The sequence below is a fragment of the Monodon monoceros genome, unplaced genomic scaffold (genome assembly GCF_005190385.1).
Source record: "Monodon monoceros isolate NGI ecotype Baffin Bay Population unplaced genomic scaffold, NGI_Narwhal_1 Super_Scaffold_22, whole genome shotgun sequence".
Lineage (NCBI taxonomy): Eukaryota > Metazoa > Chordata > Mammalia > Artiodactyla > Monodontidae > Monodon > Monodon monoceros.
The window spans coordinates 81336375-81358864 of record NW_021703779.1 but is presented as its reverse complement, the minus strand read 5'-3'; the positions used below and the strand labels follow the sequence as shown (position 1 = coordinate 81358864).

Genomic DNA, 22490 nt, shown 5'->3' with positions numbered 1-22490 from the left:
TGTTAACACATATATATGGAATCTAAAAAAAAAAAAAAAAAGAATGGTTCTGAAGAACCTAGGGGCAGGACAGGAATAAAGACACAGATGTAGAGAATGGACTTGAGGACACGGGGAGGGGGAAGGGTAAGCTGGGACGAAGTGAGAGAGTAGCATTGACACATACACACTACCAAATGTAAAACAGATATTTAGTGGGAAGCAGCCACATAGCACAGGGAGATCAGTTCGGTGCTGTGTGACCACCTGGAGGGGTGGGATAGGGATGGTGGGAGGGAGGGAGATGCAAGAGGAAGAGGATTACTGTAGCTTTGTAGTATAGTCTGAAGTCAGGGAGCCTGATTCCTCCAGCTCCGCTTTTCGTTCTCAAGATTGCTGTGGCTATTCGGGGTCTTTTGTGTTTCCATACAAATTGTGAAATTTTTTGTTCTAGTTCTGTGAAAAATGCCAGTGGTAGTTTGACAGGGATTGCATTGAATCTGTAGATTGCTTTGGGTAGTAGAGTCATTTTCACAATGCTGATTCTTCCAATCCAAGAACATGGTATATCTCTCCATCTATTTGTATCATCTTTAATTTCTTTCATCAGTGTCTTATAATTTTCTGCATACAGGTCTTTTGTCTCCTTAGGTAGGTTTATTCCTAGATATTTTATTCTTTTTGTTGCAATGGTAAATGGGAGTGTTTTCTTGATTTCACTTTCAGATTTTTCATCATTAGTGTATAGGAATGCCAGAGATTTCTGTGCATTAATTTTGTATCCTGCTACTTTACCAAATCAAAAATAAATAAATAAATAAGAGGAAGAGGATATGGGGATATATGTATACATATAGCTGATTCACTTTGTTATACAGCAGAAACTAACACACCATTGTAAAGCAATTATACTCCAATAAAGATGTTAAAAAAAGGAATAATAACAGTACCTGATGAAAATATAGCAAATATTTGAAAAACCATACTGAAAAAGAAACCTCATTTTCATTACTGGAAATGGCTATATCACCAACCCATTACTTTAAAAACTGACAAATAAAGGGAATAAATTGAGCATTTAGCCTAACTTTCCTGTATGAGCTATATTTCAGCAAAGCCAATAGTTGCTGAGGAAAGTCTTTTACAGAACATTTCTAGCCAATAAATGTAGAAAGTATAGTAAAATTAGAAAGTCACCATTCTGCAACCTCTAATAAAATAATGGATCAGGGCAATAATCATCGTAGGTGCTAAGACCACTAGGTGAAATTTGATAAGGAACTTTATAAGAAAGAAATCAGGCTGACACCATCTGAAAGTGGAACATCCAATATTATATCTCTTCATGTGATACAACAAAAAGTACATAGCACTTGCTTCCAAAAAAAAAAAAAGAAAGAAAAGAAGAATAAAACAAAGAAACACTGCTCTAATCAAGCCTCCAGTTCTAATTTCTCATGTACAAGAAATAAGGAGGCTAGCAAAAAAGTTAAACACCAGAAGAAACCAATCAACCACATTCAGAATCCAGCACATTCTTCATGATAATTAACTTGGTTTATTCAATAAACAATAGCATTTTTTAACAAAAAAAGGAGAGACAATTATAAATTAAAAGAGTTAAAAATATAAAAACCAAATGCGATGTGCACATTTTGTTTGCACCCTGATTCAAATAAACTAACTCTAAAAAACACTTTTGAAATAATCAAGGAAACTTGGACTGGGTATTAGATAATGTTAAGAAATTGTTCATTATGTTAGGTATGATAATGGCATTGATTTGTGTTTAAAAAAATATGTCCTTATATGTCAGACATATATTATGCATATAATGTGCATAATAAACTAGTAACTCTAGTTAGATGATAGGATAGTTGGGGTTTTCTTTAAAGGCTGAAATATACCTGCAAAAACACTATCACCGTCACCAGTAGCAGTAGTAGTAGGAGTAGTAGAGGTAGTAGTAGTAGGGATGGGAAATAAGACTAACAAAATGTTTTATAATATGGAAACTGAATACTAGGTACACTAGGGTTCATCATATTTTTCTCTGTAATTCTGTTTATATTTGAAAATTTCCATAATAAAAATAATTTAAGCCTCAAAAAAAAAATTGGGGTGACCTGGTGAGAGTAAGGAAGAAAGTATATCAAACTGGAAAATGTATGAATTAGACTCCCTAAAACTTAATATTCCTCTCAATTTTTATAAGATTTTTATGGTGTCAATATGATAGAATGTAATTCATTCAGCAAAATTATTTATTTGAAATAGTGTAGGAAAGGTCCAAAAAAAGCTAAACAAACAATTTAACTTTTTTATTAAAATGATATAGTGGTACAATGTATACTCAGTTTTATTCAGACTGCTAACATCTAAGTAAGGTCAATTCTATTGACATTCTGTTAACATTGGTTTATTATCATTCTGTGCTTCTAAAAAGTTAGACCAAAACACAAAGTTGTTTTTTTAAAAAAAAATTTATTGGAGTATAGTTGCTTTACAATGCTGTGTTAGTCTGTACTGTACAGCAAGGTGAATCAGCTATATGTATACATATATCTCCTGTTTTTTGGATTTCCTTCCCCTTTAGGTCACCCCAGAGCACTGAGTAGAGTTCCCTGTACTTTACAGTAGGTTCTCAAAAGTTACCTATTTTATACATAGTATCAATAGTGTATATATGTCAATCCCCATCTCCCAATTCATTCCATCCCCCCCTTCCACCTTGGTATCCATACATTTGTTTTCTATGTCTGTACCTCTATTTCTGCTTTGCAAATAAGATCATCTATATCATTATTTTAGATTCCACATAATATGCGTTAATATACGATATTTTTCTCTTTCTGACTTACTTCACTCTGTATGACAGTCTTTAGGTCCATCCACGTCTCTACAAATGACCCAATTTTGTTTATTTTTATGGCTGAGTAATATTCCATTGTGTATATATGTGCCACATCTTCTTTGTCCATTCCTCTGTTGATGGACATTTAGGTTGTTCCATGTCCTGGCTATCGTAACTAGAGCTGCAATGAACACTGGGGTGCATGTATCTTTTTGAATTATAGTTTCCTCTGGGTATATGCCCAGTAGTGGGATTGCTGGGTCATATGGTAGTTCTATTTTTAGTTTTTTAAGAAACTTCCATACTGTTCTCCATAGTGGCTGTACCAATTTACATTCCCACCAACAGTGCAAGAGGGTTCCCTTTTCTCCAAACCCTCTCCAGCATTTATTGTTCCAAAACAGAAAGTTGAAATCTGCTAGGACATCCTATGGTTTCATACTTTCTCACATCTTGGGTCCTATGAGTTACTGTACATTGAATGCTCTAAAAACAGTAGGATTTTGTCCCATAACTCAAAAGATTTTTCAATAAAACAGTAGATAGTATAAAAGTAATTTTTTTTGTTCAGTCATTAGAATAAAAGATGTTTCGGCAGTTAGATATTACGTTAAGACAGTTGGCTGCCATTAGCTCCTATGAGACTTTTAATCCTTACTGTTCACCATAAACCTTTATGGTATGGCAGTCTCCATAAGTTTAGATATTCTCCATTAAGAGCTCGATTGTTTCCAATTTTAACTTTCTCCATGAAAGAAGTAAAACATGGACCAGGAAATATTGTTAAGTCATGGTGTCTTCTTTATTCTAACTTATCTTGTTTCTCCTCTTGTATTTACAGTAAACAGTAATTTTCAGGTTGCTATTCTCAACTTGTCAACTTCCCATAATGCCTTATTTTGAAATACGCCTGCTGTACTAAAAGGATATACAATGATTCAATGTAGTAAACATTTATTGAGCATTTACTTCTCTCTGAGATGCTGAGCTAGCAAAGAGTCTGTTGGGACAAATGGGGCATATTCCTTGCCACTGAGGTACTCAACCTAGGAGGTACAGAGAGAAGCAGAAAATGAAATAAAAAAATGCAAATGTGGCAGGTGCTGTATTACTAATAAAGCTAAAGTACTGCTGTGACTCAGAGAAAGGAAAGGGTATTTCTGTCAAAATGGGGATAGAGAGACTGGAGTACTATATAGAGGAAGTGGCATTCATACTCCAGTAAATCTTTTATTTGGTCAGAGTTGATTTTCTATGGTTTCCAATATGTGAGCATGAATCTCTGTTGTATATTTTAGACCACAAAGGAAGGAAAAGTGGAGCTGAAGTGTATGTAATAAAACAATAGACAAAGGTCTGCAAACCTTCATTGACTGTGTGATTGTGGGCAATTCCTTCGTCATTCTGGGCCTCAGTTTTTCAACTGTAAAATGATGAATTTGGACTAAATGCCATCTTGGGTCTCTTTTAGCAGGGACAAGATGATCTCTAAAGCTTCTGCCAGCTCTGGAGTTTCAGAAAATGTTGTTTTGTTTTTTTGCATTCCCCCAACTTTTTTTTAACTCTGCTATGATTTTACTTTTCCTTTATCTCATAGATTTTTCCCTACCATATTTCCTCCAATCTAAACTTTCATCATGATTAATCCTGTGAAGAAGTCAGAGTGGGTAAATAGCTAATCAGAGTTACTAATATAGCATGGAAAGATGGCAGATTATCAAAAGGTATGGTTGGTCACTAAAATTTATAATAGTTGATTTAAATCATAAGAAATTAACACTGCTTATAGAAAACTTAACCAACTTTTATTTTGTAGGATGGCAGTAATTTAACTGAAGTGAAACCCATTTTGGAGGTATGCAAAACCTTAGGATTAATAGTCCCTTCAAATACATTAATATAATTTTCTCCTGCTGAATGGAATAGTTTTAATTAAACTTTACTAACCCTTTTGGTTTAATCCCTGGAGCTGACCTATAAAACACTAGAGGTTTTACATCAAACTGTAAAAATCCTCAAAGCCGAAAGTTAAAGTGATAGCCACAGGGTGGGGAAAAACAATGAAGGATTTACAAACTAGGTCTAGTAAACCAGCAATGCTTTATACAATACAGATCTATATATCTATTATATATAATTATAAATACATATATAATCTTTAAAATTATTCATTGGGGAAAAGGTAATGGTGGTTTATCAAATAAATTTTCAATATTTTAAAGGCATTAGATTCTCTATAGCAACCACTTTTTTTCTCTCTAAAGACTCATTGGTATGTCAAACAGGAATGAGAGGACCTGCAGATTTATAATTTAACTTGGAAGAAAATGACGAGAGAAATATTATTTTATGAATTCCACTGGTAATAAAATTCCATTGTACTGTTTGATTCTGAACTTCATAAGGGCGGCTTGCCTCCCGCACTCCCTGCAATAATAACTAAATAGATAAATAAATAAGTGAAACCAAAGCAAAACCAAACCACTCTCCAATTCTTTAGGCAATGCTTCATAAACGTTTCCCACCCAAGAGCCCCTAATGGAAGAGAAGATTGAACACGCTCCCCAAGGGATCTGCGGCAAGTGTGAAATTTCTTTGAAGTCATCTGTTTTATTTTAAAAATTCATGTGAATTTTGCATTCCACTCCATAATATATATCTGTGTTAATGTAAAATGATGTGTTTTCTCCCAATATCTTTGAGTTACTGAGCTCTAGGAAAATATGCTAAGTTTATACCATAGTTTTGCATTGTCCAAGATGCACACAATTTTAGAAGGTTAGCTTAACAAGGAACGAAGGCAATTTATAAAATACGTTTTTCCATGAATCCCACGTATTTCTTACTTTCAGTTTTCTTTTCACTTCAAGGTAATTTTTTTTTCTTTGTCAGTAAATTTGAGGTCTATAACTTTAGTACTGAGCTGAAATACATTTATTTGCTATAGCAGACAGAAAAGATCCTTATTCTATCAAAATAGGTACTTGGGTTTTAATAATCAAAAAACACAGAAGGGGGGAGGGATACATTAGGTGTATGGGATTAATAGATACACACTATTATATATACAATAGATAGGCAACAAGGATTTACTATATAGCACAGGGAACTATATTCAATAGCTTGTAATAACCTATAATGGAAAAGAATCTGAAAAAAGATATAGGTATATATAACTGAATCACTTTGCTGTACACCTGAAACTAACACAATATTGTTAATCAACTATACTTCAAAAATAAAAATAAAAAATAGAGAATTTTCAAAGGTATAAGAAAAAAAAACAAAAGAAGATATTAGTAATCATACAATTATTCTTGAAATATGAGTTATATAACTGAATTAGTTTCATCTTATCTATATCACTCCAGTTTAAAAAGACAGGTACTTTTTTCTTTTTGTAGGCAATCATTTCACAAGGAGATTGTCCAAAATCATGGAAAATGAATTAATATATAGTGTTGATTTATTTTTATTTTTGCTGGTTGGTTGTGAATATAGATATGCTTGCTATATACACAGTACTGGAGGTGACAGAATGTGATTCAAACAGGACTGAAATCTGTATTAAGCAAAAAAGACAAGTTAGACTTAGACACCAAGGAAAAGTATTTAACTATAAATAAGAAGTTAAGTGGCTTGACCTTTCACACCACATTCTGTTTTTTCTTGCAAACTAAATTCACAAGTATTTTGTTCTAAGGCTTTAGTAGCAAAACATTAAAAAAAAAAATAAGGAAATGGATTCTGAACAGTGATTTGACAAATAATAGTCAATTGTCTTAGAGGACAGGGCAGGTAAGATTTCCAGGCATATGATGCAGGATGAAATCGTACACAGAGACAGAATTATTAGAAAGGAATAAAAACGGCTCAAGAGAAAATACTTCTGAACACATGAGAACTAGAAGGAAATGAAAGGGGGATGCAAGCAGGCAGAATGTACTTAAGAACTTGTTGAGTTACAAACTCTGAGTCTAAATTTCATAGGGAAATAAAAAGAACTAGTCAAAATAACTTGAGAATGGGGATTGCCGCAGCCCAAACACAAAGATAGGAAGAGGATTTCTGGCAAGTCTTTCGAATACAATGGCAGGAAGACTACACGAAAGCAGAAATAAGCAAAATACAACAGAGAGGTTTTGCTCTTGAAATGGATAGGAAGAAAGAAGTTGGTGATATCGTAAAAGAAAAATATGAAAGGATTTACCAAAAGCCCAGATGTAGGAAACAAACAAATAGAACTGAGTATAATACATAATTGGCTGAGACTAGAGAAACTATAGGTACCCTTATGATTGTTCTCCTCCAACAAGACAACAGCAACAACTGTAATATTCATTAAATTAAAGGAATTAAAGAAATTTCATTAACTTCATTAAATTCAAGAAATATGTTGAGGGTGTGATCAACAATACCAGACTGGCAGAGATGATCACTGAACAGTATTACACAAATGACTTTCTGGGTTTTATAGACACACTTTTTTTCTCCTTCAACGGACACTAACAGGTTTATATGGTTTGTAATAAACTCGGGAAACGTATATGCTTTTGAGTCCTTACTGAAAGTCCTCGGAGTTATAGAGAAGCAGAATTACTATAGTGCAGTTTCAAATATAAGATTTACGGCCTACTCTTCTTATCCAAGAGGAAAAATGTACTTCTCCACATACATCACCTCACTTTCAAAAAATGTTTCCTTGACCCTTCCTCCTTTCTTTCACTTTTCAACTTCTTCCAAAAGTAGACAATACTTACTAACCAACAAAACTAATCCGTTCAAATTAAAGTCTTGGAGACATTTTTGTTCCTCCTCTCCTGTTCTTCACTGGTGCCAGGTTCTGCCCATTCTAGTCCTTCAATGATGCCCTGCCACCTATCTCATCAAGATCAGACTGCTTAGCATGACACTGAAGTCTCTGAAATGGCTACCTTACTGCTTCAGCCTGATAGTCAATGACTCTTTCACCATCCTAACACATTCCGCCACTGTGCCTTCTCATATTGTCTGCTCTCTGGACAGCATACCCCTTTTCCATGTCAGTAAAAATCCTATTCTCATGCTTCACCCTGTTGGCCTCCTCTTATCTATCCATTCAAAGTTTCTTTCTCTCTCATCTAAACCACAGTCCATTATCTTTTCCTGTAGCACTTCTCATATTCATCTTTGTTTTATAAAGTATTTGTGTATATGTCTTTTCTTCCCTTCTAGATTTTAAACAAATTCAAGCAAGAACTATCTCACGATCATTTTGATATCACCAACAGCCCCAGGGTATGGTTCCTTTGCAAATAATATATACTTAAGTATTTATGAAATAAAAAATATACTATTTGATCAGAGATATGAAAGCTTCAATAACCTAGAGTGCTAAAAAATAAAGTTGGTCAAAAGCAGGTCATTAAAACACACTATGCTGTCAAATATAAGCTAATGGAAACTATCTTCCTGCTTTTCTTATATCAGTAACCAAATAAAAATTACGATTAATGCTTATAGATTATTTAATCCTACTGTTTAAAATATTTACTTAGACAAGATGTAGTCTCAAAGCAGTTACAAATCAATTACCTTTGCTTGCACTTTCCACATGTTCCAATTCTTCAGGAAATTTCAGGATATCCCGGTATTTTTCCTCACAAATTTCAGCAATAAAATGCAAGAGGGTTGTCTTTTGATCTGCTGATTTAGTATCTCGGATCTGGAATGGAATAACGACAATATTTTTAGTATTTTTTAATAATATATAGAGAGAGACTTTTTCTTTTTTTAAAATTATTATTACTTATTTATTTAGTTTTGGCTGAGTTGGGTCTCTTCGTTGCTGCACGCGGGCTTTCTCTAGTTGTGGCGAGTGGGGCCACTCTTCCCTGCAGTGTGCGGGACCCTCATTGCGGTGGCCTCTCCCATTGGGGAGCACGGGCTCTGGGCGCGTGGGCCTCAGCAGCTGTGGCCCACGGGCTCCAGAGTGCAGGCTCAGTAGTTGTGGCGCACGGGCCCAGTTGCTCCATGGGCATGTGGGATCCTCCCGGACCAGGGATTGAACCCATGTCCCCTGCATTGGCAGGTGGATTCCTAACCACTGCGCCACCAGGGAAGCCCAAGAGACTTTTTCTTAAACAAGAGAAATAAATGAATAAATGAACTCAATTCATTGTAACTAATTAAAAAATTTTTTTAAATGTTTGGGGTAGTTCCTACTGGGGTCTAGTGACAATGCTCTGGATTTTAAAATGAACTCCGCATTTTAAAAGAAAGAAAGATGACCGAAAAAAGTAAAAAGTTAAACATGAATCTGTATTTCTTAAAATGTCTATATTATTATGGCAAAATGAACTATTCTTTTCATGAGAAAAGAACATTCACTTAAGTATTGATAATAATAGTCCAAGCGAATGTGTGTTTATGTTATCAGCATTCTGTTCTTTGCTTTATCACAGAAATATATTCTTGAAAGCTTGATTCGTCTGTGAGGTAATATTTATTTCTGGCCATTCCTGATGCAAATGAATGTAAAAGAGCGAGCACATTTTACCCTCGTTTACTTGCATGGGCCATCAAAAAAGAATAACTGAAGGCTTTTTATGCTGATTTATAAACAGAATCTGACCACACAATTGTGATAATATGTCAAATTTTATTTGCCTGCCTACACATTGTATCTTCTTTTCAGAGACACTAGAAAAGGGATGCTGCGGCTAGAATGATAAAAGTCTTTAAAGTATAGGACCAAAAAAATCTATGATGAGAATCTAAGTGTTTTCTTGAATATAACTCTCATACTAGACTAAGCTGCAAATGAAATCAAGGATTTACTTCAAAACAAAGGATAAATATGGTATAAAGTATCAACTTTTCTCATTCTATTGGATGATTTAATTCTATAATCCTTAGATGACGGGTTTGTCCACTGATGTTCATACTGATTTGGGGTTTTCAGCTTTAAGGATTACTGTTTAGAATAAATGAATATTCTTTGCAAATAGGTTTATGAAAAGGCTGTGGAGGATATTTAGGTAATTACAGAGTAATTTAATCCTTATTGTTTTAGTATCTAAGGAAAAAAATTGTATTTAATCAATCAGTCATACTTTTTGTGCTACAGCTTTCTAACAACTGTTACGTTCCAATGATATGAGCAACTTAAGAGAAATGTTAGTCTTCAGGCTCAAAACAAACAGCCACAGGAAGCATGATGCTGGTAACTGAAGTGGCCACAATGATTTCTTTTAGAATTTCTGGGATTACTATTCATCCCATGTAGGTAAAATATTTAAAATTTTGCATTATTATGCTGATCCACCAAACACTTTTAAGTACTACAAGGTTGAAATGACACAATTCAAGAACGAGCTATAAGAACAAAAACCAACAAAAACCTCAAGGGCAACTTGTCTTAAGTAAGGCTTGCAGCTGTAGAAGAATCAATGGGAGGTTCACTTTCCTAAAGAGAGGCCTTTACCGGAGATTGCAGTGTTATATGTTCACAAAGTGCATCCCCTTCAGAATATGCTGAATATTCCAAGTAATAAGGAAATAAACATTTTCTTTTTTTCTTACAAATTAATTGAATTCCTAAATCCTAAAAACATTAGGAGCTTAGGGAAACTGAAGGCATATCTTCCTAAAGGAAAGGCAATTGATCTATATTTTGTGAATTCTATGGAAACAAATTATTTACACATACACATACACATACACACACACACACCAACTACAAAAACCCACCCAATTTTTTAGGACACTAAATTGTACAAGTATATCATAATTTTTTTTTTTAAATGCACATGGCGAATACAAGAAAGGAAAACACAAAAATAGAAAAATAGCACTGTGCTCATATGGCAATCTTCTGGGTGATTTAAAAATTTCCTTTTTGACATGCATGCTTATAAGTGCTTAATTTTCAGAAACTGTATTTGATAAATATTTATCCAGAAGGAGGGCCATAAATTTAATTCCTGTTAAAAAATTTAGTAGAGTCAATGGTTACATTTTTAAAAGATAAACAATACATAACATTTATATCATTAACTATTCAATATCTTTGTCGAAATCAGAAAGAGTGGTAGACAGAGTATGCATGTATTTTTTTAGAATTGTAACATTCCCTTCAAAGCAGGGACAAAGATGGCCAAGTGCCTATCCTGTCAAGCTGAGAAATACCTTGGTATGGTAGACAAACTGCTAAATTTGTATTGCAATATTTATTTTTTACATAACCTTAACACCAGGAGTTCATCTTAAGGTTTCAAACTGGCAGGGAATATGTGGTCTTTTAAATTTTTCTTTATGTGCACGATACTTAGACCAATCATTTAAAAATGAATATATATATTATATATATATTTAATATATATATAAAGGGAATTTCCTGGCAGTCCAGTGGTTAGGACTCGGCACTTTCACTGCTGTGGGCCCGGGTTTGATCGCTGGTCGGGGAACTAAGGTTCTGCAAGCCGTGCGGCGTGGTCAAAAACAAATGAATATATAATATTAAAATATAAAGGCAAAGCATTTTTACTTATTAAAGTATATTTACTTTGTATTATCATGTCTTCAGTCTCTCTTACCACATCTACATGATCCACACATTAGCCATCATCTCTCTCAGGACCTATTGTGTAGTTCGATGTCAAGTACAGAAGGCAATTAAGAACATTCACCTTCATCACTTCTAATGGCTAATGGCATTTATGCAATAATTTGCCCTTCCAAGTGTACTAGCTGGATATAGACATCTCTTGGGTTAGTACAAAGGTAATCTAATCTGAGTATGTTCAGAATCACTTCCAAAGTGTTTGGGTTAGTTTATTAAGAAATAAAATTTTCTTCCCTTTGATATCGGGTTAACTCAAAATTATGTTATTTTTACATTAACATCAAATATTCCAATAATACTTGTCCAGTTTGCCAGAGTCTCACTGGTAGCTATTCTGTAAGCATTTCAAGGTTCACTCCAGCCAGGAGCCAAGTGCCATTTTGCATCGTAGACTGTGCTTTCCCTCTCACCAGCTAGGCAGGGGTATGAGATAGATATAGGACTTCTCTTTATAACATGCAAAAGGATGAACAAAATGGTCACCCTATAATCCTCTGTCTTGTATACATTTTCAAACAATAAAAACACAAACAGTAGTTCCAGAAATTGGAATTATTTGAAAAACTAACATTTTACAATATCTTAATAAGGTGAGTTATTAACGAATGATAACAAAAAAAGAGTAATTCACTATATTCACTGATAAAGTGCCATCAGTTAATAAACCATATAGCGATTTTAATTATAATCCTCTGAACAATAAATGTTACACATAAAGATTAATAACTGAATTTATACTAACTGTATCTACCTAATCTTTAATAACTTTCTGAAATGGTACATGAATACAAAATACCTTTAACAAATTAACACCTATTTCTCTAGCAAATTCTGATCATTTCTTTTTTTCTAATAAACAGGAGTGCTATATTATGAAAGATAATATTTATATGTGATGTGTTCAAATACATTTCCAAAACTTCAGTTAGGCAGATAGCAAAATATCTGAATAACTAATTGCCTTGTAAAAGATTCTTTTTATTTTGAATACTCTCATTCAAGCCTGAAAACCTGCAGTCTCTACCCAGTTTTTGAAATCAGGAGGTTTGAACACACAGAAGCCAGCACACAGCCAGAGAGCCTGAGCAAACATTTTAATCATCTATGTCAGTCACACACAATCTTTCTTCGAAGGACCCTTCTAGAGGTAATTTTCCCTTCTACTGAGATCTTAAGCCTATTTCTTCTTGCTCTGTCGTCAGTGGAAACTGAAAATAACTGGTTGCTATCCTCTGTATAACCACCTCTCAGAGAATGAAAGCTCCCTTCTCAGGTGTCCTGTTCTCTTAAACCAAACAATTTCAGTTCATTTAACCTCGCCACACAGAAGTTAGTTTTCAAATGTTTAATTTTGTTAGGATGATTAGAACCCATTCAAAGTTTCCACTGCAAAGTCTCCCTTCAGCTACTAGAAAAGCACACAAACTTCTTGGTTTTACATTTAAGGCCCTTTTAGAGCTGGCCCTTGCCTACCTTTCTAATGTGTCCCCTGCTGCTTCCTGGTGCCTACCCTTCACTTCAGTCTGATTACAACTGCTTGAACATACCATGCAATGTCATACCACTGTGCTTTTGTACATCTTGCTCTCTCTCTAGACCCTCCTCTTTTTTTTTTTTTTCTATCTGCCAAGTGAATACCTACTCAAATTTCAAGACTACTCAACTACCCCCTCCTTTCTGAAGACTCCTCTAAGGAGTAACTGATGCCTTCCTTTGCCATATTCCTTCACTATAAACATTTCAACACAGTAGTTTCTTCCAGTCAGTATGAGCTCTTTCAAGGGAAGAGACCCTGTTTTACTAATTTTTATTATCCACGGTACCTAGGAGCATGCTAGGACATACCAGGGAGGCAATCAATGTTTTCTGAATGAAGACTTCTCTCCACTTGCGTGGGCTATAGAGCAGTACTTCTAAATTCAACTCTACTCTTGTTAAGTGTGTGTGTGTACATACATATACATATACATTATATATATATATATATATATATATACAGAGAGACTGACCCCAAAGCCCAGACTCTTCCAGGACACCATATTTGTTGAGAGTTATGTGAGAGTGAATGCCAGAATAAAGTTACAACGTGCCCCTTGGGAAATGAAGCACTATACGTTTATAAGGGGAGACAGGAGCAAAGCGATTATGAATGTAGAAGTGCATTCGATGATCCACTGTGGGCTGGACACTAGGGATCAGAGATAAACAATGCATGGTACTTTCAAAGCCTCAGGGAACCCAGAATTTAGGAGACAACACAAAATTATACAGAAAGGAGATGACGTAGGAGAGTAATTTGGTGGTAAATGTCAAGGACTGATATAGTTAAAATGATAACTATGGTACATGTAAACAAAGGCAGAGAAAGGACAAATTCAAGACACATTGTGAAGACAAACAGGATTAAGTCACTGAAAAGAAATACTTGGGATGAGGGAAAGGGAAAAATCAAAGACTCCAAAAGTTTTTAGTTCTGGTGATTAAAAGAATGGTGGTATTGTGTCAATGATAAGGAAGCAATAACTCTAGAGTAAGCTGGCTTTGGGAAGGAGGTGGCAGTTCATTTTTTCAACGTAAGTGGTAGGTAGCTATGTGGAGCTAATCTATGAGAAGGTGGTCATGGCCATTCCATCCTCTCTGCTTCATTTTATCCTATATGATTTCACCTAATAATGCTTCTTAAACATCCATATGATCACGTCACTCTCTTCCTTCAAAAATTCCAATGGTTCTCTACAACTCATATAATAAAGTTCACATTTCTAATCAGAACAGTTATTGAGCACAGCCTTTGGATTCAGACAGAACTGGGTTTGAACCTTGACTCTACCATTCAGTAGTTGTGTGACCTTGGGCAAGTGACCTAAACAATCTATGTCTCAGCTTTCTCATCCGTAAAATGGGCATCAGATAACACTTGTAGAATTGAATAAGATAATGTATTATCATGACCATGATCATCATCCAGATTAGAAGTGATGAGAGGCTACTTTAGCTTCCCATCTTCACACAGAGTAAGTCATTACCATAACCTAAAAGTCCCTCTGTGGTCTGGTCCCTCATTACCACTGAGATCTTATTTCTAGCTATTATCCCTCAGCAGCCCCCTTCAACCATGCTGGCCTTCATTCAGCTGCTCCTTGAATTCACTAGGCATGTGTCTTACTCAGAGTCTGTGCATGTGCTTTTTCTCTGCCTGGAAGGTTTCGCTTTTACTCACTTGCATGCCTAGTTCCTTCCCATCTTTCAAGATCTATACTCAAAAGTCACTTTCTCATTATGGTCTTTCCTAGCTACTCTATCTAAAATTGCAGTCCACTCTCAAAACACCTCTTACCTCTTTCCCTCTTTTATTTTTCTCCATAGCAATTATCACAAATATACTATGTACCCTATTTATTTATTTCTTGTCTGTCTCTCTCTGCTACAATATCAGCTACACAAGTACAGGGTATTTTTTTCTTTTGTCTGCTTTGTTCACTTTCATACACTCAGCAACTAGAACAACAGCTGGCACATAACAGGCACTTAATACATATTTACTGAATGCACGGATGGATGAAGGTTTCCACCCATTTTCTTATACTCTTCCTGACCTTAAATGCCTTCTTCCTTCATCAGGTGGTAGTAGCCTGTACCTCCTTTAAGGCGGAGGAGAACAAATATTTTTAACCCATCTATCATGTGCTTACGGGCCAGACACTTTGATAAGTGTTTTATATGGGTCACCTTTTTAAAAAAATCCTCAAAAGAATTCAGTTACTTAGTCATTAACAAGCCCATTTTATAGGTAAGAGACCAGGTTTAGAGTGCTTAAGTAACTTGACCTAGGTAAACAGATAATAAGACCTCGTGCCAGAACACAACATGGTTAACTTATGTACACTGGGTGTCTAATGCATAGTGGACTGAATTAAGTGTCATGGATGATGAAGGTGATGGGAGTTGGGGGCCAGGTCATTCAGGGAGAGCGGGGCTAATGATCCTCTCTTAACTTTCCTGAACAGAATTAATAAATTCTGTTTTTATTTTCCCATAGTGCCTTATATATACTCTAGTTACAGGTTTATTCCACAATATATAATTTTGTTTATGCAAGGAGTCTCACCTACCAAATTGTGAACTCCTTAAGAAAGAGGAATACATCAATTTTGTTCAGTAAATGTTTGTTGAATGAATAAATGCTACAGAGAGGCCAAAGATAATGAGGACTGACTTGATGACTAGAGAAATCTTTGGTGACCTTCAAGCACAGTTTCAATACAGTGCCAGGGGTGCAGACTTAAAAACAATGCACAGCCAGAAAGAGGAGGTAACATGTAAGGTAATTTATTCAAAATATTGATTATGGATAACAAATAACTAGATAATAAAGGGGGCAGCAGAGCTGGCAGCTGGAAAATGGTGAGGCTAGTAAGGAAGGTTATTATAATTATTGGTACCGAATACGTTCAGCATAATTAGGCCTGTGGGGATCAGGCAATGGAAGAAATAAGAATTAAAAATCATGAGAAAGGAAAATGGACGGACACTGACTATTTCACTGGTTCTCAAACCGTGGTCCCTGAACCAGCAGTATCAGCATCACCTGTGAACTTGACAGAAATGCAAATTTGGGGGCCACACACCAAATTGACCGAATTAGAAACTCTGAGGGCAGAGTCCATCAATATGTGATTTAATATACTGGCCAAAAAATTCTGATAGCACCTCCAGGTGATTCTGAGGCATGCTAAAGTTTGAGAACCACTAGACTTCTTTGAAGGAAATTTCCAGGCAAGAAAATGCTTGGCAATTGTCCACAGCTTGCTTGGGCCCTCTCATAATTACTTTCACATATAAAAAGTTGAAGTGCCGATATGATTTCAAAGCTTAGTGTCAATTCAAAACTAGAGAGGAACAGGCTAGCAATCTGTGGCATCTGAAGGACAGAATCACTCTGAATGTTCTTAATTTACATTAAAAATGAGACTGATTTGTATCATAATTTACCATCTACTTATGTAAGAGTAGATGACTCAAACAGTATGTCCCATGCTGTGAAGATTCTAAATACATTGTTCATAAGTCTTTTAAACTGTCCCTCATCCTTCACCCAAAACTGTATTGAAAATACACTCACATGATGTTGCAGTGTCTTGTCTACTCTGTATTATCAGAGTGATGGACTAGGTAACCCAGGAGATCGTTTACCCCTTCCAACTCTAACTCAAGCTGCAAACTCACTTCTTACTGGCAAATCTGAATTAGTGTTTAAATATTTACTCAAGAATTTTTGAATCAGAATAGCAAATGTCAGTTGCAGACGTCAGGTTTCAATGCTTTCCCTAAAAAGTCTTGCCTTGCAAATGTATTTCACCAGTCCCAATTTCCGGGCTAATGTGTACTGGCTCTAAGTAGACAAACACCGTGACCCATATGTGAAACAGAGTTTCTTCGCATGAACCTACAGAGATCAGACAACAGCGGGTGAATGTAAAGAGAAAGAGGGCAAAAGGGGGGAAGCATCATCCCTGTCCATGACACAGGCACATTCTGATACTGCATCTCCAATGTCGGCAACAGCATTTGCGGTGGAAGGCCAAGAGTGAGAATGTGTTCCTGCATTACCACACATTATGTAGGAACAAAGTTGTGGACCGTATGCCCCCAGCTAAAGAAATCTTACATCCAACTTGCAGAGTGGCCCAGAGAATTCTCAGAATGACTAAACAAGCAAATATTCAGCCAGCTGCCAGAGAATATTCTCTTCCAGAAGAAGCAAGAATGTGCAGGATAAACACCAGGTTTTCTTGCATGAATTGCTGTAGAATGAATATCAGAGATGAAACTGATTTTCATGTAAAGATTGTAAGAAATGCCGTGGTAAGGCAGAGTGGACGTTACTTAAGGAAAATTTTCAGGATGCGTTTAAGCAGGTCTAAGAGTATTAAAACTTCAATGTGATATAATCTAAAATATACAACAAAGTAGTGAATGTAACAAAAAAGAAGTAGATTCAGATTCAGAGAATAAACTAGTGGTTATCAGTGGGGAGAGGGAAGGGGGAGGAGGGGCAAGATAGGAGTAGAGGATTAAGAGGTACAAATTGTTAGGTATCAAATAAGCTACAAGGATATATTGTACAACACGGGGAATATAGCCAATATTTTATAATAACTATAATGGAGTACGACCATTAAAATTTTTTTTAAATTGTGACTCACTATATTGTACACCTGTAACTTACATAATATTGTACAGCAACTATACTTCAATAAAAATTGAAAAAAACTTCAATGTGAGATAAAAGTCCATGTCTCTAGACTGTATCAGAAGGAAGGCCTTTCTAGACACATCCCCTCCTTTTTCCCCTGGTGTTTATACAAATGGCCACATGAAATTCAGCAAACTTATCAACAGGTCCTTTACTCAGGAAAACCCAGAATTGCCCAATCCCTCTGTGTCAAGAAAAGGGTTCTGACAGATAGCAATGCCACATGATCCACATTTACATCGAATTGTCCTTAGAAGGAAAGGAGATAGTGAAATGCAGTGAAGGAATCTGGTTGAATCATTGGAATAAACCCACCTAGATTATCAATACGATCAGATCATTCAACTTCAGTTCTTTTAGCAAAAATTTTCCCTAATCATGGCTCCTTTTTTCCCTATTATATTTGTATATTCATGGAACAGTTAATATTTAAGCAATCAGGAATGCTCCAGTGCATGTACCAAAACAACTACTACTGCATGCCAGTCTTGGTACAGCACATGAATTCTAATGTTTGTCTCCTTTATTTAAACAAAATTAAGTTCTGTGCTCTCTGCCAAGGGTTGTTTACAAATTATTGCTTTCTTCAACACCACCACACGCTGCAATAACATTGAGAAATATAATGTATTTTTAAGGATTGCAATTACCATAAAGACATTAGCTTTGTAGCGGAGACCAGACAGGTTTCATACATGCTTTCCTGGCTTTATTTCTAACTCTCACCCAAAATGCTTTTCTGGGTACTACATGACCAGGGCTGACGCTAATTCAGCCAAATGTAATCTAGGGTAGAAAGATGTCTTAATTCTTTATGTAGGCCTGACTGTCCCGTTTTTATGCTCTTGATTTCGGTATTAAGTGGTATTTCTTATAAAAAGGGAACAGATGATATCAACTGTGTAAAAATCAAGCAGTATAAGAGTTTTACACTTGTTAGCATAATTTATGGCAGCAATCTGTGAAAGGAGGGCTTAAACTTGAAACCATGACAACATGAAAATGGCATAAGGATTCATCTCAATTGCACCTCCAGGCCCAGCAGGACAGTGGTGATGTGAGTTTCCCGGAGAAGGCAAATTTTACTTTCCTGTTCTTCCTGCTTCACCTCTCACCATTTCCCCTTCTAGCCCTACTTATGCATTCAAGGAGAATATCCTGCATATGCATTAGCCTGAAGTAGCCAGCACCAGTGGCAAATCAACAACCATTTTGTCCTTATTTGAGGAAAGGCCAGAAAGACTTAATGAATTATGTCTATACTTTAAAAAGAAAAGCTGGTCTGGCACTTTCAACGGCTCTTAGTTAATCAACCTGCCTATAGGAGGCTTACCAAATAGAAGTCCTTCTGAGAATGGTTTCAACAAAATCAAGTTATTCTAAATTGGTATAGAAATAGTTTACAAGCATGAACATCCCTAAGGTCTTCAGTGGTTTCTCTCAGAAATGGTTTAAGCATTTAACTAAAACTTGTGACCATTATTGTCATGAGGATTTTACTTAACAAAACTGTTTTATATGCATGAGGTTTTAGAGTGGGTGGAAGAGTTTTTTTTTTTTTTTTTTTTCTGTACATAGCTTTAAAGATTATCACCACCACCAATTGGGTGTATAGAATTGATCTTGCTATCTATATACAGTGTAAATAAATGACATTTGGAGGTGCAACACTAGTGGTTTTAGCTATTTAAGAACAACCTTTAAGGCCCAAGATATGTAATATTGCTAAAGTATAATTAGAATCTGGCATAATTAGAATCTGAGGAGTGGCTACTTAGGGGTGAGTTACATAATTAGCTATGTCCATTCATTTGTTTTCATGACTGTATATTATTCCACCACATGAAAATAATTAATTTTAGTTACAGTCCCGTGTTGACCATTTCCATTATCTAGTTTCCTTTTTTTGGGAGGTGGGGGAGTCATTATTACTGATATTCTTATAGATAATGGTGGCGTGAACATTCTTCTATTATAGTAAAATACACATAAAATAAAATTTACCATTTTAAGCATTTTTAAGTATCCAGCAAAGTGGTGTTAAGTACATTCAACACTGTGTGCAACCATCACCACTGTCCATCTCCAGAACTTTTTCCCATACTGAAACTGTACCCATTAAACAGTAATTCCCCATCCCCCTCTCCCCTCCCCACCCCCTAGCAACCACTACTCTACTTCCTGTCTCTATTAATTTGTCTATTCTAGGTACCTCAATTAAGTGGAATTATCAATATTTGTCCTAATGTGTCTGGCTTATTACACTTAGCATAATGTCTTCAAGATTCATCCATGCTGTAGGATATACCAGAATTTCCTTCTTTTTAAAGGCTGAATAATATCCCTTTGTATGTATATACCACATTTTGCTCGTCCATTCATCTGTCAGTGGACACTTAGGTTGCTCACACCTTTGGCTATTGTGAATATAATGCTGCCATGAATACTGGTATACAAATATGTGTTCAAGTCTCTGCTTTCAATTCTTTTACGTGTACATCCAGAAGTGGAAGCCTGCATCATACAGTAATTCCATGTTTAATTTTTTGAGTAACTACCATACTATTTTCCACAGGGGCTGGACCATTTAACATTCACACAAGTCAATCCACAAGGGTTCCAATTTCTCCATTTCCTCTCTAACACTTTTGTTTTCTGTTTTTTTAGATAATAGCCATCCTAATGGATATGAAGTGGTATCTCATTGTGGTTTTGATTCACATTTCCCTAATGATTAGTGATGTTGAGCATATTTTCATGTGCTCATTGGCCATCTTCTTTAGAAAAATGTCTTAAAATCTTTTGCTCATTTTTGAATTAGGTTGCTTGTGTTTTGTTGTTGTTGTTGTTCAGTTGTAGGAGTTCTTTATGTATTTTGGATATTAATCCTTTATCAGATATGTGATTTACAAATACTTTCTCCCATTCTATGGGTTGTCTTTTTACTCTATTGATAATGATTATTTCTTTACATGTCTACAGAGTGATTATTCTTGTACATGTCTCCAGAGTCCTTATGTAAGTGCTTATCTAGAGAATATACTAGGAGTTGCATTTCTGGTTATTGTATCTTCAGCATTTCTAAATTTTACCAAATTGTTTTCCAAAATAGAGGTACCAAGTTACATTCTCACCAGTAGTTCCCCTTGACACATATTCTTAGTCATACTTGATATTATCAGAATTTAAAAAATTTTGCCCATCTCACAGGTAAGAAATGATATGTCCTTGTGGTTTAATTGTAGGTGTGAATACAAAATGGTACAGGCATTTTGGAAAACAGTATCTTTTAAAATTAAACCTTACTTTCCATAAGACACAGCACTCCCAGTCCTAGGTATTTACCCAAGGTAAAAGAAATTTATGTCCTGTACATGAATATTAAGAGCAGCATTATTTGTGATAGACACAAAGTAGAAACAACCCAAATGTCCATCAACTGATGAATAAAAATGTGGTATATGCATACAGTGGAATATTATTCAGTAATAAAAATGAACTACTGATATATGCCACAATATTATGCTGAGTGAAAGCCACACCAAATACAAAGTAACACAAAAGACTACATTATTGGAAGATCTCATTCATATGAAATTCTAGAAAAAGGTAAAACTATAGTGACCGAAAGCAAATAAGAGGTTGCCTGGAGCTGGGATTGGGGATTGACTGCAAAGGGGCATGAAGAAACTACAGGTTGATAGAACCATTTCGTGCCTTGATTGCAGTATATACAAATAACAAATTTAATCAGACTGTATACTTAAAAATGAGTCAATTTGACTGTATGTCAATTATATTTTAGTTAAGTTACTTTAAAAAAATTACAGGTTAAGTTCAAATCTCTCTTGATTGTGAACATATTTTACTTCTGAAATAATTAACACAACAAACAAACAAAAGACCTAGGGAGATGCTTTCAGAAATTGACAAGTACCCAGGCCTTTCTCTATATTTCTCGTATATTTCATGAAAGCTGAAACTTGTAAACATGAAAAGATTTGAATGAACCAGGCTGTGGCTGATGAAAAATCCTTGGAATCATACATCAGCATCTCTCCCCAAATCTTTCAATAGCTTACAATGCTTTTCAACTTCCTTCAGCACAGGTTTCCAAAGTAAAATATTCTGTTTTGATATAAGTATCTAATAAGGAGTTTGCAATTAACATATACACACTACTATATATAAAATAGACAACCGACAAGGACCTACTGTATAGCAGGGGTCCCCAACCCCCGGGGCCACAAACTGGTACGGGTCTTTGGCCTGTTAGGAACCGGGCCGCACAGCAGGAGATGAGCAGCGGGCTGGCCAGCAAGCAAAGCTTCATCTGCCGCTCCCCAGGGCTCCCTGTTGCTTGCATTACTGCCCCAACCATCCCCCTCACCCCGCCCCCAGTCCGTGGAAAAACTGTCTTCCATGAAACCGGTCCCTGGTGCCAAAAAGTTTGGGGCTGGTGCTATATAGCACAGCGAACTATACTCAGTATTCTGTAATAATATATATGGGAAAAGAATCTGAAAAAGAATATATAAACATATATGTATAACTGAATCACTCTTCTGTACACCTGAAACTAATACAACATTGTAAATCAACTATATTTCAATAAAAATTTTTAAAAAGTATCTAGTTATTTGCTTGTATTTTAAGATTCAGTTCTTTTTCTAAATAGTGAACTTCTGAATAGCTTATATTTCCTCATACTAAGTTGCTTGGATTCCAAAGAGTGATCCCTCACACAGAGCATTAAACAGTGACTTTCTTCATTCTTATTTATCTGAAAAATCTCA

The 22490-nt window shown here is 35.5% G+C and overlaps 1 protein-coding gene across 1 annotated transcript in view; it reads right to left on the bottom strand.

The window, feature by feature from the left end:
• DIAPH2 (diaphanous related formin 2) overlaps positions 1–22490 on the bottom strand; it is an 888726-nt gene that overhangs the window by 408281 nt on the left and 457955 nt on the right. Inside the window, exon 23 of the mRNA XM_029240205.1 lies at positions 8408–8537. Within this exon, the coding sequence (XP_029096038.1) occupies positions 8408–8537 (130 nt within the window). The remainder of the gene's footprint in view (positions 1–8407; positions 8538–22490) is intronic.